This window comes from Pocillopora verrucosa, chromosome 1, assembly GCF_036669915.1.
Source record: "Pocillopora verrucosa isolate sample1 chromosome 1, ASM3666991v2, whole genome shotgun sequence".
NCBI classification, from domain to species: Eukaryota; Metazoa; Cnidaria; class Anthozoa; order Scleractinia; family Pocilloporidae; genus Pocillopora; species Pocillopora verrucosa.
Genome location: NC_089312.1, coordinates 21,846,233 through 21,863,277, shown reverse-complemented (window position 1 = coordinate 21,863,277; position 17,045 = coordinate 21,846,233). Strand labels below are relative to the sequence as shown.

Below are 17,045 nucleotides of genomic sequence, written 5' to 3'. Positions count from 1 at the left end.
ATTTGATTTTCAAAAAAGATGTTTGGTAACTTGGGTTGTAGTCCATTCATCAAGAGTGTAGGCTATTCATCAAGGTCCGAGCCAAAAGCTGAATCATCACTGTCTGTGTCACAGTCCACCTCGCAAAGCCCAAGAGCAGCTGTGGCTATTTCTACCTCCTGTGAGAGAAAGAAATGAATAGCAACCGAGTAAGCACTCAGATATTTTAAGTTTTAGCAGCAGCTTGGTTCAGTTAAAACACTTTTGAAGCTCGCAAAAAAGCGATTAGGTAATGACTCTTAACGTGAATAGCTTTAGTCGTGTAACTGACCTCTTCAGTGCGGGCATCAGCATCAACCTCGTGGTCTTCAATTTCATCTACAGCCTCTTGACTTTGATTGCCACTCAGCCTCTCTCCCTCTGAAGCACGTGTTTCACTGACCGACTCAACTTCAGGCACCTGCAAAATTTAAACCGTATTGTTGTGAGCATATGACCATACAATACACTGCATCACTATTCAGGAAAAAATGTACCGTTATGTTACAAGGTTGTGTCAAAATAATGAGTACCTTGCTTTCCTTTGGTGAACGAGGCTTACGTCTGCTCTTTGCGGACAACCAGATTTCTGCCGCCCTTTGGACTATGTCAGTACACTCCTCTGTCCCAAACGATGGGCCATTGATGCTCACATGCATAAGTGCATTTAGCATGTCATCAGTGAGTCGACTTCTCATTCTTGTTTTGATGCGTTTAATAGCCTTTCCACCTCTTTCAGGCCAACAATTGCTAAGGGGCATCGTCCATGCAGCTTCCGCCACCATAAGAAGTTCTGAATAGGTATCCTGGTAGGTCTTACGCCGCGCAAGCAACCTTTGTAAGGTCCAGTCTGTTGTGGTGAGAATGTTGGTATCTTCAGGGCTTCTGTCATTCGGCTGCAACAGAGTTTGCGGCACTTGTTTCTTCCAAGCAACCATTTCAAACTTGAAATTCTCCCATTGTGCGAGTAATTTTGCAGACTTCATTTTCTTTTCCTCTTCTTCTTTTGTTCCATAGAAGTGGTTACTGATGATTTTTATCTCTGCCTGGCCATAGTCTTCAAATCCCGGGTCACTTTCATTTGGAAGATCAGCGATATCGAAGATGGAAAAGGCGCTAACTTGTGGCAAAGTGGGTTCAAAGCGATTGTTGATATTGTCTTGCAGGGCCACAATGTAGCGGTTCATGAGAGAACACAGCTCTTGCATCTTGTTGTCTGAAAGCGTTAAACCACAACGGTGAAGCCTTCCATTCTGAGCGAGGTCGTTCTGCAGCTTTTTCAAACATTCTTTGTCCTCTTTAAGCCTGTTTGGCCTTGATTGCAGGAAGCAGGTGTGAGAAGTTTACGTTTCCTCGTTGAAAACGCAAGACATCGTGGAGGATGTAAATGGTGCCGATGAATTTCATCTTTTTCATTCTTTTCAGGAGACCATCCGCTGCTGATCCCGTTGGTTCAGTTTTAAGCTGCTCCAGCGTTTCGATTACTGCGCAGAAATCCGTAAATACCGCCTCTACCGATTTATCTAACGACAACCAGCGTGTACGACAAGCCTTCTTCAGCTTTTTTGCTACCTGCTTCCTCCCCGCCGAATTTAGTGTACGATTCTTTGTACTCTCTTGCACTTTAAGATACGTTGCAGTGCGCTTTGCAGAATTCTCGAATAGCTTCCACAACTGGTGTAACTGTAGTTCACAGTGAGCAATGTAGTCAAGGGTATCTGCAGAGCTAGCACAAGCAAGAGCAAGTTTGTGTGCTAAGCAGTGGAAAGACAGGATCAATGGGTTCTCATCTTTTAGAAGCTTTGCCACCCCGTTTCTGGCCCCAGCCATAACAGACGCACCGTCAGAGACAAAGCTGCGCTTGGTTTGTACCTCTAACCTAACGGATTGCAACTGTTCGAGGAGTACATTTTTGAACTGTGGCGCATCTGCCGAGTTGTTGCCTTTCAGTGTGTTTGATATTGCAAGGAAACTGGTGGTGGTGGTACAGCTTTGACTGTCATAATACTGGATAAAAGTTACAAGCTGCTGCGTCAAAGAGATGTCGGTGACCTCATCAGTGAGGATGCCATAAACGCCATTACCAATCTTTTCTTTAATCTTTTCTTTGAAAACCTGTGCAAGAGTTAAAAACAGCTATCTTTCAATTCCCTTTGACGAGTAGGGGAACTGACGTTTCAGATCAACTCCAGCAATCTTCTTTATCATCTCAAGAACCGAGGACAACTTTCTGTTTAGCAACTCTTCTTTAGCTAGCCAATAAACAACTTCGAAAATTTTCTTGCGCTCTTTTCCCTTGTTCTCTTCCTTGTCAGCAGGAATGAGAACGAAATAGTCACTTCAATTCCGTTTAAATGAAGAGGGGAAACCAATAAAATATCCCGCTGCTCAATAAGCAAAGAAAAAAGAGTTATATGGCCGTTTTGAAGAATGTAATTGATTATTCTGTTATCCTCTAGTCAGTATGTTCATGAGATGCCTTAGTAAGAAAAATATATAATACAGTAGTAAAAAAAAATCGCCAATATTGATCTCAAAGTACCGGACGTGGAATGGCAAACGACCGGACGAAACGTCCGGCCTCCGGCCTCAAATGAAAACCCTGATCGTTTTGCTTTTAAATTCTTTGTGGATTCTCACTTGATCACTGCTTAGACTAAAAACAAAACTGAACCTTGCTTAAAATGCGTTTTTAAATCTCGTTAAAGGAATTACTGCCTTTTCGCAGTTACTAATCTGCACAACAATAAATGCTAGTAATACTCTGCGCCACTTATTATAAGTCATTTTCTACTGAATAGTGTTGTCGTATTGTTTCAAAAATTCCAATTAACCCATCTAAACTAGTCTCTAAAGCTGAATTTTGCATCATAATCTGTTCCTACCAAGTATTTTAATATGGTTATCTGATCTATTGTTTGTTTGTATAAATCAGCTTTGGATGTTCGGTTACATCGTGTAATAAATGTCAGCTTTATGAATTCTGTACCCATCCACCAACCTACCAACTTAAAAAGCTATCTATCATTATCTTACTCATAAGAGGCCACCTCTATAGATGCTAGTGGTTTTTATTTTTCCTTTGCTTGGAGAAGTCAACGAAAGATGTAAATGCCAATAAAGAGAAAACTGTCTTGCGTGCGCGCGTGCTCGAGTTCATTCTAGTTTCGCGTTATGATACCACTGCAACTCTACTGCTCAGCTCTAAGTAAGAGACAACATCGACTCAAACTACCGAGAGGATAATTACAACAACAAAAAAAACCGTTTTGAGAAGATTCCCTTGAAAGGAGATTCAGGTACATTCCTTCTCCAGGTTTCATTTGTTATGCATTTGCAAATAAATTTGTCCGCAACTGCATAATAAACATCTTTGAATATAAATAGCATTTCCTCCCTAATATAGGAATAAAAATTTGAATAACCCTGATGCTTGAAAACAAGAAAAATACAACTATAGGATGGCGCGTAATATTCTGTCGGGCACCAGTAATTATTTATCACCTGGGGAGGAGTAGTGGAGAATTCTGGAAAGATTAATTTATTACTCTTTTTTAAAGGGGAACGGATTGGAGATCAGTCAACTGACTGCCAATGAGGCGGGGATCATATGAATACGACAAAGCCTTGAGGGGGGATCAGGTAAATTTCATTGTGACGCAACAAAAAATCCTCTTACCCCCCCCCCCCCCCACCCCCTTGGCGATAAATAATGATCAGATGACCGGTCCCTTATTAGTTGTTGATAATGTTTCTTATTTCAAATAGTGTCTCGTTTAATCCACATATGATAAATGTCGCTCGAGCTCTTGTTCTTTCCTTTTCTCAAAACTTGGAAGAGTAGAAAGATTGTCATCCATATCTAGCTTAAAAACTATTTCCGGCCGCGTTCTTAATAATTCTCTCATCATTGAAACGAGATCCACTTTGTGATATCGCTTGATGAAAACCTCAATCATCGAATTGAAGATCGAGGGGCTAATTGGCTTGCCTGGAGAACCAATAGATAGCATCTCAGGAAAGTCATCAATGATTATCCTCCTGGGAGCACCAACCACGATTTTCGTGTGATATGGAAGCGATGACAACTTGGACGCCACACATTCTGATAAAACATCATAATCGTAAATTGATTTCTTTTCATCGATGATGAAAGCTAGAAAAATCGCGGTGAATTTCTCTGTTGAACGAAAATACAACAAAATATAAATAAAAAGAACAGAGACTAAGAAAAGCAATGCAATTGCTGACGACGATAAGCCGATAAGATTTTGCGTCACTGACAAATAATTTATGCATAATCCTTCTCTCATTGACCTGGACAAAGGGGTGTTAAGGTGATTCCTTAGTATTGCACAGCGCATTCTGTACTGCGCATAGGAATCACGTAATCAGGCTAATAAGCGCGCGCATTGTGACAACATGGTATTCTTTTTTAATTAATAGACCAGGTAAAAAGATACGATAGTTTTTAGCTCTTGAACGAGCACGGTGACCTATATTTTCTATTGCGTAATTTTGGAGTACAAATTATCCCCTTTAAATTGGGGCATTAACAAAAAATTATTCTAAGGGAAAAAAGATGGTTAAAACTATGCAAATTATGACATTGAAAGGAACGGCTCGGGAACTTTTTGAGTCGATGTCGTTTAAATTTGCGTGATTTCCCCACAAACTATATAGCACATCGTTTCATACGCACGAGACTTTCTACCTAGCGAATTTTTCAAGTGTTACTTTAAAAACCATTGTTTTCAGCTGCAGCAAAACGTACTGTGAACCGATGAAATGACGCGCGTGATTAGTGTCAGAACAGGCACAAATGGGGTAAGTTTGGCCAGACATTGGTGAGGGACATTTGAGGAAAGTTTAAAAAAAATTGTTCGACATCTTATTTTTATGAGGAAACATCTTAACTGAGCCAGTGAGAAATGAAGATACACTTATCGCGCTGTAGAATTAAAATCAATGCTAGTTAAAATTTATTTTACGCCGTTCTTTTGGTTCCTGTGTTTAGCATGTTTCACTTTGGCGAGATGATAACGAAACGAGATCACATGTCATGTCATGAAGATTATTTCGTGGGCCAATTCCTCAACTGATGTTGTTTCGAATCCTTTAACCTGCTCTCAGACGTATGAGCCTCGAGGTTTGTTTCTTTTGTGTTTCAAACCTTGATATAATTAACTAGTACACACAGTCGATACTCTGTTATACTTAGAAAGTAGTTTACAACCAACCTTGATTCTGAATCCAGTTGTCCATTGTAGACGTTATGATCGTCTTAGTCTCCTCATTCTCTTTCATTTGCTCCCCCACAAGCGTTGCTATTTTTTTTTCAAACTGTGCGATTTCAAACTCAAATTTAATGAAAAATTCTTCATTTGAACGTTTGGTCTCTTCAGATTTTACCATTTGCCTTAGGTATTGCAAATTTAATTGCCTGTGTTCCAAAGACTCTTTCAAATCCCACAGTTCCTGGAGCTTTTCTTTCGACCCAATTACAGTGACATCGTTCTGTGAATTTAATTCTTTAAAAAATCCCTCAATCTTTTGATTGAGGTCTTTGTCCGCACTGTCATTTACCACCAGTACTACCACATTATTGTGAGACTTTGTGGGAAGATTACTGGTGCGTAACGCCTCGACTTCTCCCGAGGAAAGGACAGGACGAAGTGAACTTGTTTTCACCGCCTTCTCCAGAAGGTCAACAAGATCATACATTTGAAGTGCCTCGAAACATTGCCTCATTAGATCAACAGGAGTGTTTGGAAAGTTATGTGCAAGCTGCCTCATACAAGAAACATGACTGGAAGGTCTAAAGTCCACTTTAAGACCGAAAAAACGAAAAACCCTATTCAACCCAACTTCATCAGCAGAAAGTTTCCGATCCACTTCATGTATTGACTCTTCCCTCAGATCTTTAACGCAAATTGTATTGGAATCTGAATAAGGTTAAAAGGAAAAATAACGATTAGAAAAATTTGATTACGTTAAATTTCTCCGCAAAGGCCACCTTTGGGACCGAGAAGAGCGACCTTTGACGGACGGATTGTTTTCATAATGGATGGGATGTGATGTAGCATTTTCTGATGGATGGGACATTTTTTTTTATGCTTGGGCAAATAATGTCCACAAAAGAAAACAAATAATGAAGCAGTTTCTAAGAGCAAATGTCAATAAAAATCACAGATTACCGAAAAAGTCGCGGACATGGTCAAAAATCGATTTGGTTCATTTTTTGCCTGTGGGTAGCCTTATCTAGTAAACAAACGGAAATGGGGTTAGATTTTTGAAATATGCACTTCAACGGGAATAATTTGTTTTAACATTTCCGGGGGTAAATAGCTCAAATTTCACCAAGCGCGATCCTGAAATTATGCACTTTTCGGCCACTTGTCATGCTAAGAAAAATGTAACGGAAGGACTTTTCTAGTCATAGAAATATTGAGTTGGACTTGCATTATCGAGACAAAGTGATAGTTTTTGTCTCATGTTATTCTTGGAGGAGCTACGTCCCTATTAAGAGACGACATCTTCGGCCTTTCGAAATTAAGGCAAAGGTGGCCTAGAATAGCTTGGCAAAAATACATGTGGTAGTGTCTCAAAGTTTACAATAACACTACCAAGAAGTCTTGAAAGATAGTTCTTTACGATGTGGGTTTTATTTCTTTGGGACCTTTGACTATCAAAAGATGACCACCAGCCGAATTTCGGTTAAATTATCATGACGCCATAATGAGATGCATAATAACAAAATTAAACGCGTCGGACACAAATAACTGTTTTGGTCAGTTTGACTAGAAACACATTAAATGTCTATAACTTCACTTGATTTTTATATACGGAGACAGGAGAAACAATTTTCGACTTTTGCTACCCTTTGAGAATCACGCCATAATTCTGCATAATTCTACACACAACAGGTTAAACAGTTGAATTGCACTCAAAAGGTTAAATTTGGCACAAAGCCGTTAGTTTCCGTTTACTTCTCATCCGGTGAACATGGATTCGAGCATTTGCATCCCTTCTGCGCCTTCTGCACTCGCCAGTTTCGAATTTACTGAAAATCGTCCAACATAAAGATAAGGAGGTTTCACAAGCAATGGTGAGCTCGAGTGACTAAAATCCGATATGTAGGACTCTGCTGTCACGCAACGCCTTCATGTAAATAATACACGCACCGCTTTTATAATCAGCAGATCAGTTATTCGTAAAACGTTCAGTGCTCAGTTACTTGGAAGAGCAGGTACACTCCTGGACTAATTGTGTGAGTCGTGCGATGAATGGCTTTTTCCTCTTCTGAGGTGAGATGTCAGAAATATCCAGCCCAAGGTCGATGCACATGTCTCTTAGCCTATCCACTCTTAAAGTTGTGAGTGTACGTTTTTGTACAAGTTCGCAGATGTTTAGATCGAAAAATACAATCGGATGTTGAATAGCCACATCTCTCATCACATTTGCACACACTGCAGATAGATGACTCTCAGCTTCGGCGGAAATTTCACCCTTGTCGACCCTCTCCATGTCCACTTCTGAGATTTCACTAGCTTTTGCTCGGTTACCGGCGGCTGTAACTTCTAATCGCTTCTTTGCTGAAAGACGGCTGAAGAAGCCACTAATCTGCTGCGACGTAAGGACTTCATCAGGTTGAAATCGACGTCCCCCCGCTTGGTCTCTTGCTAGGCTTATGGTTTTCGAAACTTCCTGTGGATCGCTTTTCCGTTCACTATACTTCCCTTTTTGAAATTGGTAAAAAGGTAAAAGTTTCATTTCAGTCTCAAATTTAACTGCAACACTGGTGTGATTTCACGCTACGCATGCTTCTTTAAGCATCTTAGATGGTGCTTTTTTTTCGTTTATTGCACGATTCGCCATTCGAAATCTCTAGTGCAAAATCTATAGTGTATTAAACTTCCATATTCGCACTTTGCTTTCAGTAAAAACTCAGGATACAGAAGTAATTGTTAGAGCTCGAAGCTACAAATCACAGAGAAAAAATGAAGAGCCATGGAGGTTACAGGTAAGCTTATTTATAATACTTAAGTTTTGTCTCAGTTCGAACTTTGCTTGATGTAATTTTCATTTAATTCTTAAAACATACACACACACATTCACAGCAGATATTTATCCATTTAATTTTTTTTAGGTTGAGATATCAAGGACTCCCGAAGTTAAAATAACCAGTACCTCCTGCAACTGTGAAGCAGGTGCAGGGCTCTGTAACCATGCAATAGGGCTGGTTTACCTCCTTGAGCATTATAGAAAACTGGGCTTAAAAATTGTACCTCCTGCCATGTCAAAAACAAGTCTACCACAAACATGGCACGTTCCCCCAGCTTCGATCTTGGTTTTCACTTTCAGTTAAGAAATTTGCTTTGACAGAGCTTTCCTTAATATGTCGGTGTCTCACAATCTTGAACGTCGGTGCGCCACTTGGACTCTGCGATGGCGAGTCTAGGATTTCCAATTTTTCGGGCTACTTCATGACTCCTTCGAACTTGGCCCATGGCACTACTTTACCGGAACCCACATTGAATGCTCTCCACACTCGTGTGTCACTTTCATCGTACTCACTTTTGTTGAGTTGTTGAGTAAGCTTATGCCATCCCATTTGATATTAAAGGTGCTTGACGGTTTGGCAGCAACATAACTTGCTTTCTCTCCTGTGGTTTCTTAGCCAGATTCAATTGCAATTGCTGTTTTGAACTGTAGAGCGTTGATGACATCACTGTCTTCGTTTACGTACCTTCCAACGTACCTTCCCTTGATTGTTGCTGCTTTGCGATCACATCCCCCCTTCCCACCTTGAGAGTCCGAAAAGTCGTTTCTTACAACAGCCACTCCAATGGCATCACCGGCCAGCTTAGCTGAGATGATTGAATTTCCGCTGTGATAACAGCCAGCGTTATCTTGTTTTTAATAAGCCATTTCCAGCTCTGGAATTTCCTTTTTCAGGGTAGTGAGGCAGTCAAGCATTATCGAAGCCACAGTCACACTGTCTTGAGCGCAGCTTTGAAATACGTGAACAGGTGTCTGCGATTCAAAGTGCTCAGAACCCTCTGACCGTCTTATGGCAACGCTAATGTGCCATGGCAATCCTCGCTTCGCAAACCAATCCGACTGTGCCTCTCGATATTTTCGGGGCGTATATTTCATTGCCCAGTCCTGGACTAACAACACCGATCGGCTGTCGAGTTTGGCTAAAACTGAATGCTTCGCCTCAGCTTGGTGGACTGAACGTAGCTGATGGACTTTCCAGCAAATGATATCATCCCTTGCCTGTTTGATGGTAAGTTGTAAGTCAGCTTGATCTTCTGCTGACGAGAGCGCACTTGAACACTCATCTTCTATGGTACACAATACTTCCTGTAACTCATAACACTGCTCATATGACTCATTGTGGAGATGGTCGCGGGAGCCCCGAAATTCAGCATTGCTCGGGTCACTTAGAGCGTAAATTTGACAATGATCGGGAACCTTTGAGGCCTCCACTGCATGTACCTAAAATAAAAAATAAAATGACAAGCGCGTGATTCAGTGTATATTTATAAAGCATTGCATGCGCATATGATCGACATTTCAAAAATATTACTTAATTGATTCTCAGCGTTGTATACATGTGTTTAAGCGTATTACAGTGAATTGTAAACTGTTGTTTCATCAATTAAGCATAAAGAAGACTTGGAGAGAAAGAAAGAGGTAGCCGTGAATCATAGTAAGAAGTTTATTACATCACCTCTGCAAAGGCAACGCATAATTATAAAATATGCACCCACCTTGTAGTCGCCCTTTAGGTACTGCTTCGAAAAACGAAGTTGCTGCTTAATTTCCCTCGCTCATTGCTGAGTCTTGCCACAGTCAACAAGCTTGTCTACGAGTTTTTCTATAGCATCAACTGCTTCCATTCCTGATGCTGAAAAGTTATCAAGTCCTTGCAGAGACTTGCGAACAGATGAAGAACACACGGCCCAAACTCTCTGAAGAGTTTTCTTACTCATGGGCTCAAAGTTCGTTTCACAGCAGTATTGTTGATACTATTGGACAATACGCTCTGGTATCATTGTTCTGATAACATTGGGTGTTTTTATGATCTCGCCAGTCGACAATTTTAGAAGTTTTTCCCGAAAGGAACATCTTGAGTAACGTGTGGACTCGTTATGAAAGAAACAAAATGTTCTAATCTTACAGGTTCAATTCTCATTCTCCTTTTCTCCTGGTTTGGAAGAGGAGCAGCTCCTCCGTGTATCAGGCTTCACGAAAATCCCGCTTCTTGCTAAGATAAGTTCAATCTCTGTCTCAACACCTGAAAATTGTAAAAAACGCTTGTGGCTTCCTCTGCGCCACAAACGCCACCTACAATATCAAGTAAAGATTAAGACATTCTTTTTCTGCTGGAGGTAAAGCAACCGTTGTCTTTATTCCCCTTCCCACGCTTCTGTTTTTAGTTTACTTTCGTTAACTGATCACATTTGTTTTCCGTGGGAAAATTGTATCGTTATTTTCGTTCCATAAGGTTTTCACTGTACGGTTTATATTTGTGAAATTTTTTAAAGTTTATTTCTTTGTTGTATCGTTCTCGTTCATGATGGCAATATATTTGTTTAGATCTTATATGTGAGGCAGAATGAATTGTTTGTTGATCTCGTTACGTGACAGATTATCATATGTCACGCAGAGTGACAGGAACCTGTGAAAAATTAAAATCCGGCAAATCGCTAGCGTTACCTGCCGTTTTGTACGGGACCCTTTTTGTGTGAGACGTCAAAAAAAACCAAAATTAGGATCAAAGTAGACTAAACGTAACTGGGTTGTGACACGCTGTAGAAAATGACAACAACAAGTAACTTTATTTTACTCATCCCGGCTCAGTGGCTTCCATGAGTTAGCCGGTCGGCCCCCTTCACACCAAATTGCAAAGGACAGTATTTCGAAAATATCTTCCAAGCGGAATAACAAGGGCCTATAAAAGATTTCTAAGGTAAGGAACTATTGATGTCAAAGCAAAAATAAAAAGCTAAGTGCGGCTGCGACTCAAATAATGCTTTGCTTGTGTCATTGCAATGTTGATTTTGTTCATTTCAATATGGCGCCATTTACAATTTTAGCGAAGTTTGGTTGGTTGGTACATCAAAACAGAAGAAGATACCAGAAGAATGAAACGATGAATTTGAAGACCCACCTTATAAGCCCTCGTGATAGTATTGCTGAAGATTTGGAGAAACTACCACATGTATTTTTGCCACACTACATTAGGCCGGGTTTGGCATGAATTAAAAATGGCGAACACGTACACTGGTAATTAACCCGTGGTTTCGTCAGGAAGGACACGATACAAAAAATATCACTATACCTTGGTAATGGAAGGCCACATGTATATATTTATGGCTAGAGAAGTCCTGCTGTTGCATTTTAGTTCATGCAAGGACGGGCTGAAAACTGCATAATTTAGAGCTCGCAGGCACTCATTTTCGATCATGCAATTAATATCGGTTTATTTCCGTTAAAATGAATATTTACAGAAACTAACCTCACTTCACTTTAAGTAGTACCTATAGCTACCTGTAGACAAAAAATGGGACGAAACGATTTTTTTTACCATGTCCGCGATTTTGTTATTTTTCTTTGATTTTTAGAGACATTCACTCTTAAAACGTTCACCTTTATTGTTGGAAACATTTGTGTTTTCCCTAAGCGCATTAAAAGTTGTCGATGGTTTTCTGCCTAGGCGAATCACCACGCAGTATAATATTCGTCTGTCGGGGATTAAATAGTCGTTGTCGAGTGATTATTTTGGCTGCATGAACGGCCTAAATGGCTGTCGACGGGGTGAAAAGTGGGCCACATCTTTTCAGAAGAGAACAATTTTTTGCAAAGGCAGTGATTACGGTAATGGGCCGTACCCTATGTTGGTCTTCTTATAAGTTTATTTTCATTGGATAAACGAAAAGCAATATTGATGTTCTCTTTTGCAGCTCGAGTGCTACGCCCAAAACTGCGTGTAAATTAAAATGAAAACAAAAATGAAAATACTTCTTTCTTCTTCAAACGCAAATTTGGATTTGACTTCTCGCAATAAGCTGTGATTGACAACCCTCTTCCTTTCCCCCTTTGCTCTTTGCAACGAGTCACCGTTAACATTGTTTCATTAAAAATAACAACCGAAACGAGAGTTAAATCAGTTTTACCTCTCACGTCTTCTGTTTCCTCTTTGGACACAGCAGTGCGTGCTCCCAAACCACTGTCACTTGCCTCAGTCGTCAAGCTATATGTCTCTTGCACATTTTCTATATACCTCTGTACAAGATCCATTTTTTCTGCGCCCATAAATTTCATTGCTTGTTTACTCTCGCGTCTTTCTGATCCTTCCATCTTTAAAATGTCTTTCTCCATTGTCGTGGGGCCCCATGGTTTGTAATCTAAGACAGATTACCTCACAGTTAGAGCCGTGATAACTATGGTAATAATGATGATAATAATAATAATAATAAATATAATAATAATAACAATAATAATAATAATAATAATAATAATAATAATAATAACAATAATAATAATAATAATAATAATAATAACAATAATAATGTGTAATGAGGGAACCAAACTCGCCAAGGCGGTTTTCAGCGGTGATCTACGTTTTCATTTTTTTGGGAACTCGGTAACATAACAATCAAAACGAAATGCCGAGGATGGTAATTCATGACAACGGAAAAACATAAAACAACCAGACAAACGAACAAACAACAACACCTTAGTCCTATAGTGTTGAATTCACAATCAGTTCTTACCAAAACTTTCATCGTATGATCCTAAAGGTGCGATGTCCACTTTTTCCAAAGAGTGCGATCCCAAATTCTGGTTTTTTTCCTCCAAAAGTGTAATTCTGTTGTGGAGATATTTTAATTCTGTTTCTAGACATTCAAGCCTTGACAATGGTAATTCTTTTGCGTTGAAATACACAGCTGAATCAGAGTTTCGCCGTTTTCTTTCAACACTGTCAATCGTTGCACCTCCTAAAATTAGTAGAATAAAAATCAATAATGGTAACTTTAAAACTTATATTATTAGCACGATAACTTTGACTTCAAATGAACGCACTATAAATAAGCAGAAGGAACAGATAAAAAGTTTATTTAAATTGCTGAAAAATGGCGCCAGTATCTTATTTCGGACTTGCAAGATTAAGGGTGGTAAGGTTGACAATCTATTTGGTGAACAGCCACAAATACATTAATATGCGGAACGAAAAAAGATATGCATCAACGAACACTTAACACGATCCGTATGGAAATCCGGGCTCATAAATTCGCTAAAAAATGAGTCAAACATAGCAATGCAAGGTCACCTTGGGCCCCTTGTATGAGCTCGACACAAGCTTTCTGATATTCTTCTTCTTCGATGGTGACATTCACCTCCACATCCTCCCCCTCGGCCAGTCTTCTCATCTCATCAGTGACAAAGAAATCGTACAGGCGTTTCTGAAGAGTTCCATCCTGGTATAATTTCCACAAGTTTGTAAGCGCTGATAAACTTTCAGCTTGAACTGTGAGGCACACACAGCCGTCTGTGATTTGAACCAGGTTTGTACCAGCTGGAAGCACACAGCTCTGTACAGCAGCGACAAGCTGCTCATATGAGGACCAACCACTCAAGACCTCCGAGGCGGAAACGATTACTAAACCACCAGCAAACAACTTGAATACAGTCTTCATATTTACCACTAGGGGACAACAAGAATGAGTCATCGGCTAAGTACAACTTAAAGGAAAAGTGACGGATTAGTTAGCCTCATTTATATAAGAGTTAATGACTGCACATGTGGGCCCAGTTGTTCAAATGGAAGAGAAAGCTATCTCAAAGATAATTTTAACAAAATGTGTTGTACTATCCATCGGTTAGAGAATTATTCAGTGGACAATATTATCCACCGCTGGATGAACTAGAGCATGCAACATGTTTGTAGTCTATATCAAAGTCGCCCCTAAAATTGAACAAGATACGGCCTACCTCCAATGAGTGAATTTCTGACGGATGATGCAAGAGCCGCTGCTTGTGCTAGAACATAACAAACAGAAAGTCAGCTGGACAAAATTTACAAGTGAACCGTCTATTTGTTGGCAATTGTTTTAGAACCATGGTTCGAGATCAGCTGTGCAGTATGCATCAATGCTTCGAAACTATTTTGAATTTGTAAACACTTCCGGAGGCGAATTCGATTGGCCGATCAAAACAATGACCTCTTGGTCGATTAGACAGGAGGGGACCCGTGACTCTAAAACAATTTGTTGATGATAAGTGACGGTGTGGTCCCCAGCGAGGCCCAGTTTTCAAAGGAGGCAGGGTAACCTAGCTGGTTTTCAACGGTTGTGTCTGGGCTGATTGTGCTCGTGTGTCGTGGTAAATGTGTATGTGGGTCGTTAGAAACGTCTAAACCGGAAAATTGGAATCAAACTGCGGCTTAGCGTCGGTTTCACAGGGAGGATTGAGTCGGTAGTGAATTGAAATGAAACTACAATATATGTGCTGAGGTTCTGAGTTGGATTAATGGCCACCCGGTCATTTTGAGGTGGGATTTTTCGCTTCTGGGATCGGGCGTTCGGAAATGGAGTGTGCAGCCTTGAGCTTCTCTTATGTACGTAGTAAACCTAGAAATAACAATAACAGCGCGCGTTATGTCCGAACTTTATTATAAAATGTGTTGAATTTTACACAGTGAGGAGCAATATGATCACAGGGATTTATTTTGTCCATTGAGATATGCAATAGTTGAAGCCTTCCTTCCCTTCTTATCTGTATCAAGGATCAAGGTTGGAATAGGCTACTTTGTCCAAGAATTTAACATCCCCGTATAACGTAAACATAAGCCCCAGTTAGCAGTTATCTCTCGTTTGGTCTCGCATGTGCTCTTCGGGATGTCACGCCACGCTCCTCTCATAAAATTTAGGTTTTCTGATCTTTAAAGCCACGAAATTGTTTGGGGTTAGGGATTATCATTCAGAATATTACTCGATTTATTCTAAATACACCAGTTTGTTTAGCATTTAAAATCGCAATTTGTTTCTTCAAATCTGAATGTAAGCTTTAAAAACACAATCAGTTGTTTGATGGCGAAGATAATAACGGCATATCGAAGCTATCAATCGATTTTAGCCAATTCGAAGCAAAATATCTGAAAAGTTCACGCACTTTGTAAAAGTTTGAGCTCTAAGTGGATCAAACAAGTTTATGAACAAGAAAAAACACCAAAGAAACACTCAGACTTCTAGACTATTATGTGTCAACGAAAGAAAATAAATAGTCTCACATTTCGTATCGTTTTAGTGCCCAGAAGTGAAGCAGAGCGTGGAGTAAACATTATATTTCCTCGCTAGGTTTTGGCTGGTGTAGCTATAGTTTGTAAAAGGCAAAAGCAAGATAGTTATACGAAGCTTTTCATATTCTATCAGGAACATACGTGGGATCTTGTTGACATCACCACAAGAGAGGGTCCGGCCGCTTGCAGGGTGATGTCTACCATTCTTGATTTCCATATACTTAAGTTAGGGCCGGATTAATATAGGAACACTCTAGCACTAACTTCCCACTTACTCTAAGACTAACACAAACATTGCCCTTCATTCTGAACGCCAACCACTAACTCAGTTACCGATACAAAATTCAGTCCAATGGGAATGTTTTCGAACTACAATAGAAACCAAACCAACCGTAAAAAAATTAACCTTTCTACAGATCTCGTGGAGGACAATTGAATTTTGTAGGATCACGCTTTCGCAGAACTCCACTATGATCCAATAGTTACCTTCTGTGAGTCCTGCCATTTTTATAAGAATGAAGAAAACAGAGAACTAAATACCTTTCTTTGCTTCGAATCCATCCTCCTGGTCTCTTCGTTCTTCAAACTCTTTAACTTCCTTGAAAAGATCGGTCTTTCCCGTTTCTGCTAGAATGACCTTGACGACATCGAGGCAGTCGATTCCCAGAGTTTCCTGATTTTCAAGCTCTTCGAACAAGGAGCGAACATCAACAATGTTACCAATGTTGCCATCACGAATATTTCCTCTACATAATGTGATCAGCCGTTCCATATCATTGAGTTCGTCGAGTGCACAGATAATCTTTTCAAGCAAGCCTTTGTATTCTTTACGCTTATTCTCGAATTTTTTAACTTTTCCAAACAGAGACCATTCCTTAACACTTTTCAACAGCTCTTTCATGAGTTTAAGGCGATCCACACCTAGATAACCATGTTCTTCTAGTTCTTTAAACAATGACAGTCCGTCGTGTACGTTTCCACTGCCAGACTGGGTTAGCTTCCCACGGCAAATAAAAACAAGACGTTGGAGTGCATTAAGTCCGTCGATCCTTTCACTTATTTCGAAGAGCAAACTATTATATTCAGAGGTGGACATTTTAAATCTATGCCAATATCACTTCTTTTCTTGTCTTGCGGAAGGCTCTCTTTCTTACGGTTCCGCAAAAGGCTTAGTAATCCCGTAACTGTTATTTCTTTATAGATCCAACATGGCGGATACAAGACATCACGACAATGCAAGTCACGCAACTAATTTCCGAGAAAACTGCGCACGCGCACTCCGGTTCCTCAGGAAGAAAGAGCGGAGCCCTAAGCCTGAAGGTGATAGAACTTCCTGAGGGACGAGTCTCTTTTATTACTTTCATTACTTTAGTTCCACTCACCATTACAATTTTGTAAACCAACAAGGGCAAATATAAGTGGTACATAAAGCGTATGTTACCGCACATTAAAGAGGTGTCCAAGAGAAAAGGGCTGGTTACAGATAGAGCGTTAAGTAACTCATAATAGTACAAAAGGAAATGCGCGCTATGAAAGATGTTTGAGTTTTGAGTTTCTTTACGTCCCTGTGCACTGAAGAGCTAAATGGTTACAAAAAGAACCGATCAAGAAGCAGCACACTCCATGACGAGTTTAATTTAACGGGGAAAACAGGAGTACGAAAAACACATCAGATAAATAGTTAAAACAAGCGGTTTTTTTTTTCTTTCACTTC

The 17,045-nt window shown here is 40.0% G+C and overlaps 2 protein-coding genes and 1 pseudogene across 2 annotated transcripts; all 3 read right to left on the bottom strand.

Annotated features, from left to right (window-relative positions):
- Nucleotides 1-1,317: 1,317 nt before the first annotated feature.
- LOC136278875 (zinc finger protein 862-like) lies at nt 1,318-2,805 on the bottom strand. The gene is made up of 2 exons (XM_066162042.1): nt 2,734-2,805; nt 1,318-2,133 (listed from the first exon to the last, which is right to left on the bottom strand). The coding sequence occupies exons 1-2, from the start codon at nt 2,803-2,805 to the stop codon at nt 1,318-1,320; spliced, it is 888 nt and encodes a 295-aa protein (XP_066018139.1).
- Nucleotides 2,463-16,547, bottom strand: LOC131782727 (uncharacterized). Its single transcript, XM_066165937.1, has 7 exons — nt 15,872-16,547; nt 14,026-14,073; nt 13,364-13,738; nt 12,807-13,031; nt 12,207-12,437; nt 5,259-5,963; nt 2,463-4,198 (listed from the first exon to the last, which is right to left on the bottom strand). Exons 1-7 carry the CDS (start codon nt 16,425-16,427, stop codon nt 3,795-3,797), a joined length of 2,544 nt encoding a protein of 847 aa, XP_066022034.1. The 5' UTR covers nt 16,428-16,547; the 3' UTR covers nt 2,463-3,794.
- On the bottom strand, nt 8,330-10,019 carry LOC136283358 (uncharacterized; annotated as a pseudogene).
- Nucleotides 16,548-17,045: the final 498 nt, after the last annotated feature.

What these genes read in the sequence shown, in the direction of transcription:
- LOC136278875 (XM_066162042.1), bottom strand. Translation starts at nt 2,805, where the DNA reads ATGACTTATAATAAGTGGCGCAGAGTATTACTAGCATTTATTGTTGTG. An exon ending in TTAGTAACTGCGAAAAGGCA is followed by an intron (nt 2,134 to 2,733) that starts GTAATTCCTTTA and finishes ACTCTTGCACAG; the next exon opens with GTTTTCAAAGAAAAGATTAA.
- LOC131782727 (XM_066165937.1), bottom strand. Translation starts at nt 16,427, where the DNA reads ATGTCCACCTCTGAATATAATAGTTTGCTCTTCGAAATAAGTGAAAGG. An exon ending in TGGATTCGAAGCAAAGAAAG is followed by an intron (nt 14,074 to 15,871) that starts GTATTTAGTTCT and finishes GTTATGTTCTAG; the next exon opens with CACAAGCAGCGGCTCTTGCA. An exon ending in CAACTGGATTCAGAATCAAG is followed by an intron (nt 4,199 to 5,258) that starts GTTGGTTGTAAA and finishes TTCGTTCAACAG; the next exon opens with AGAAATTCACCGCGATTTTT.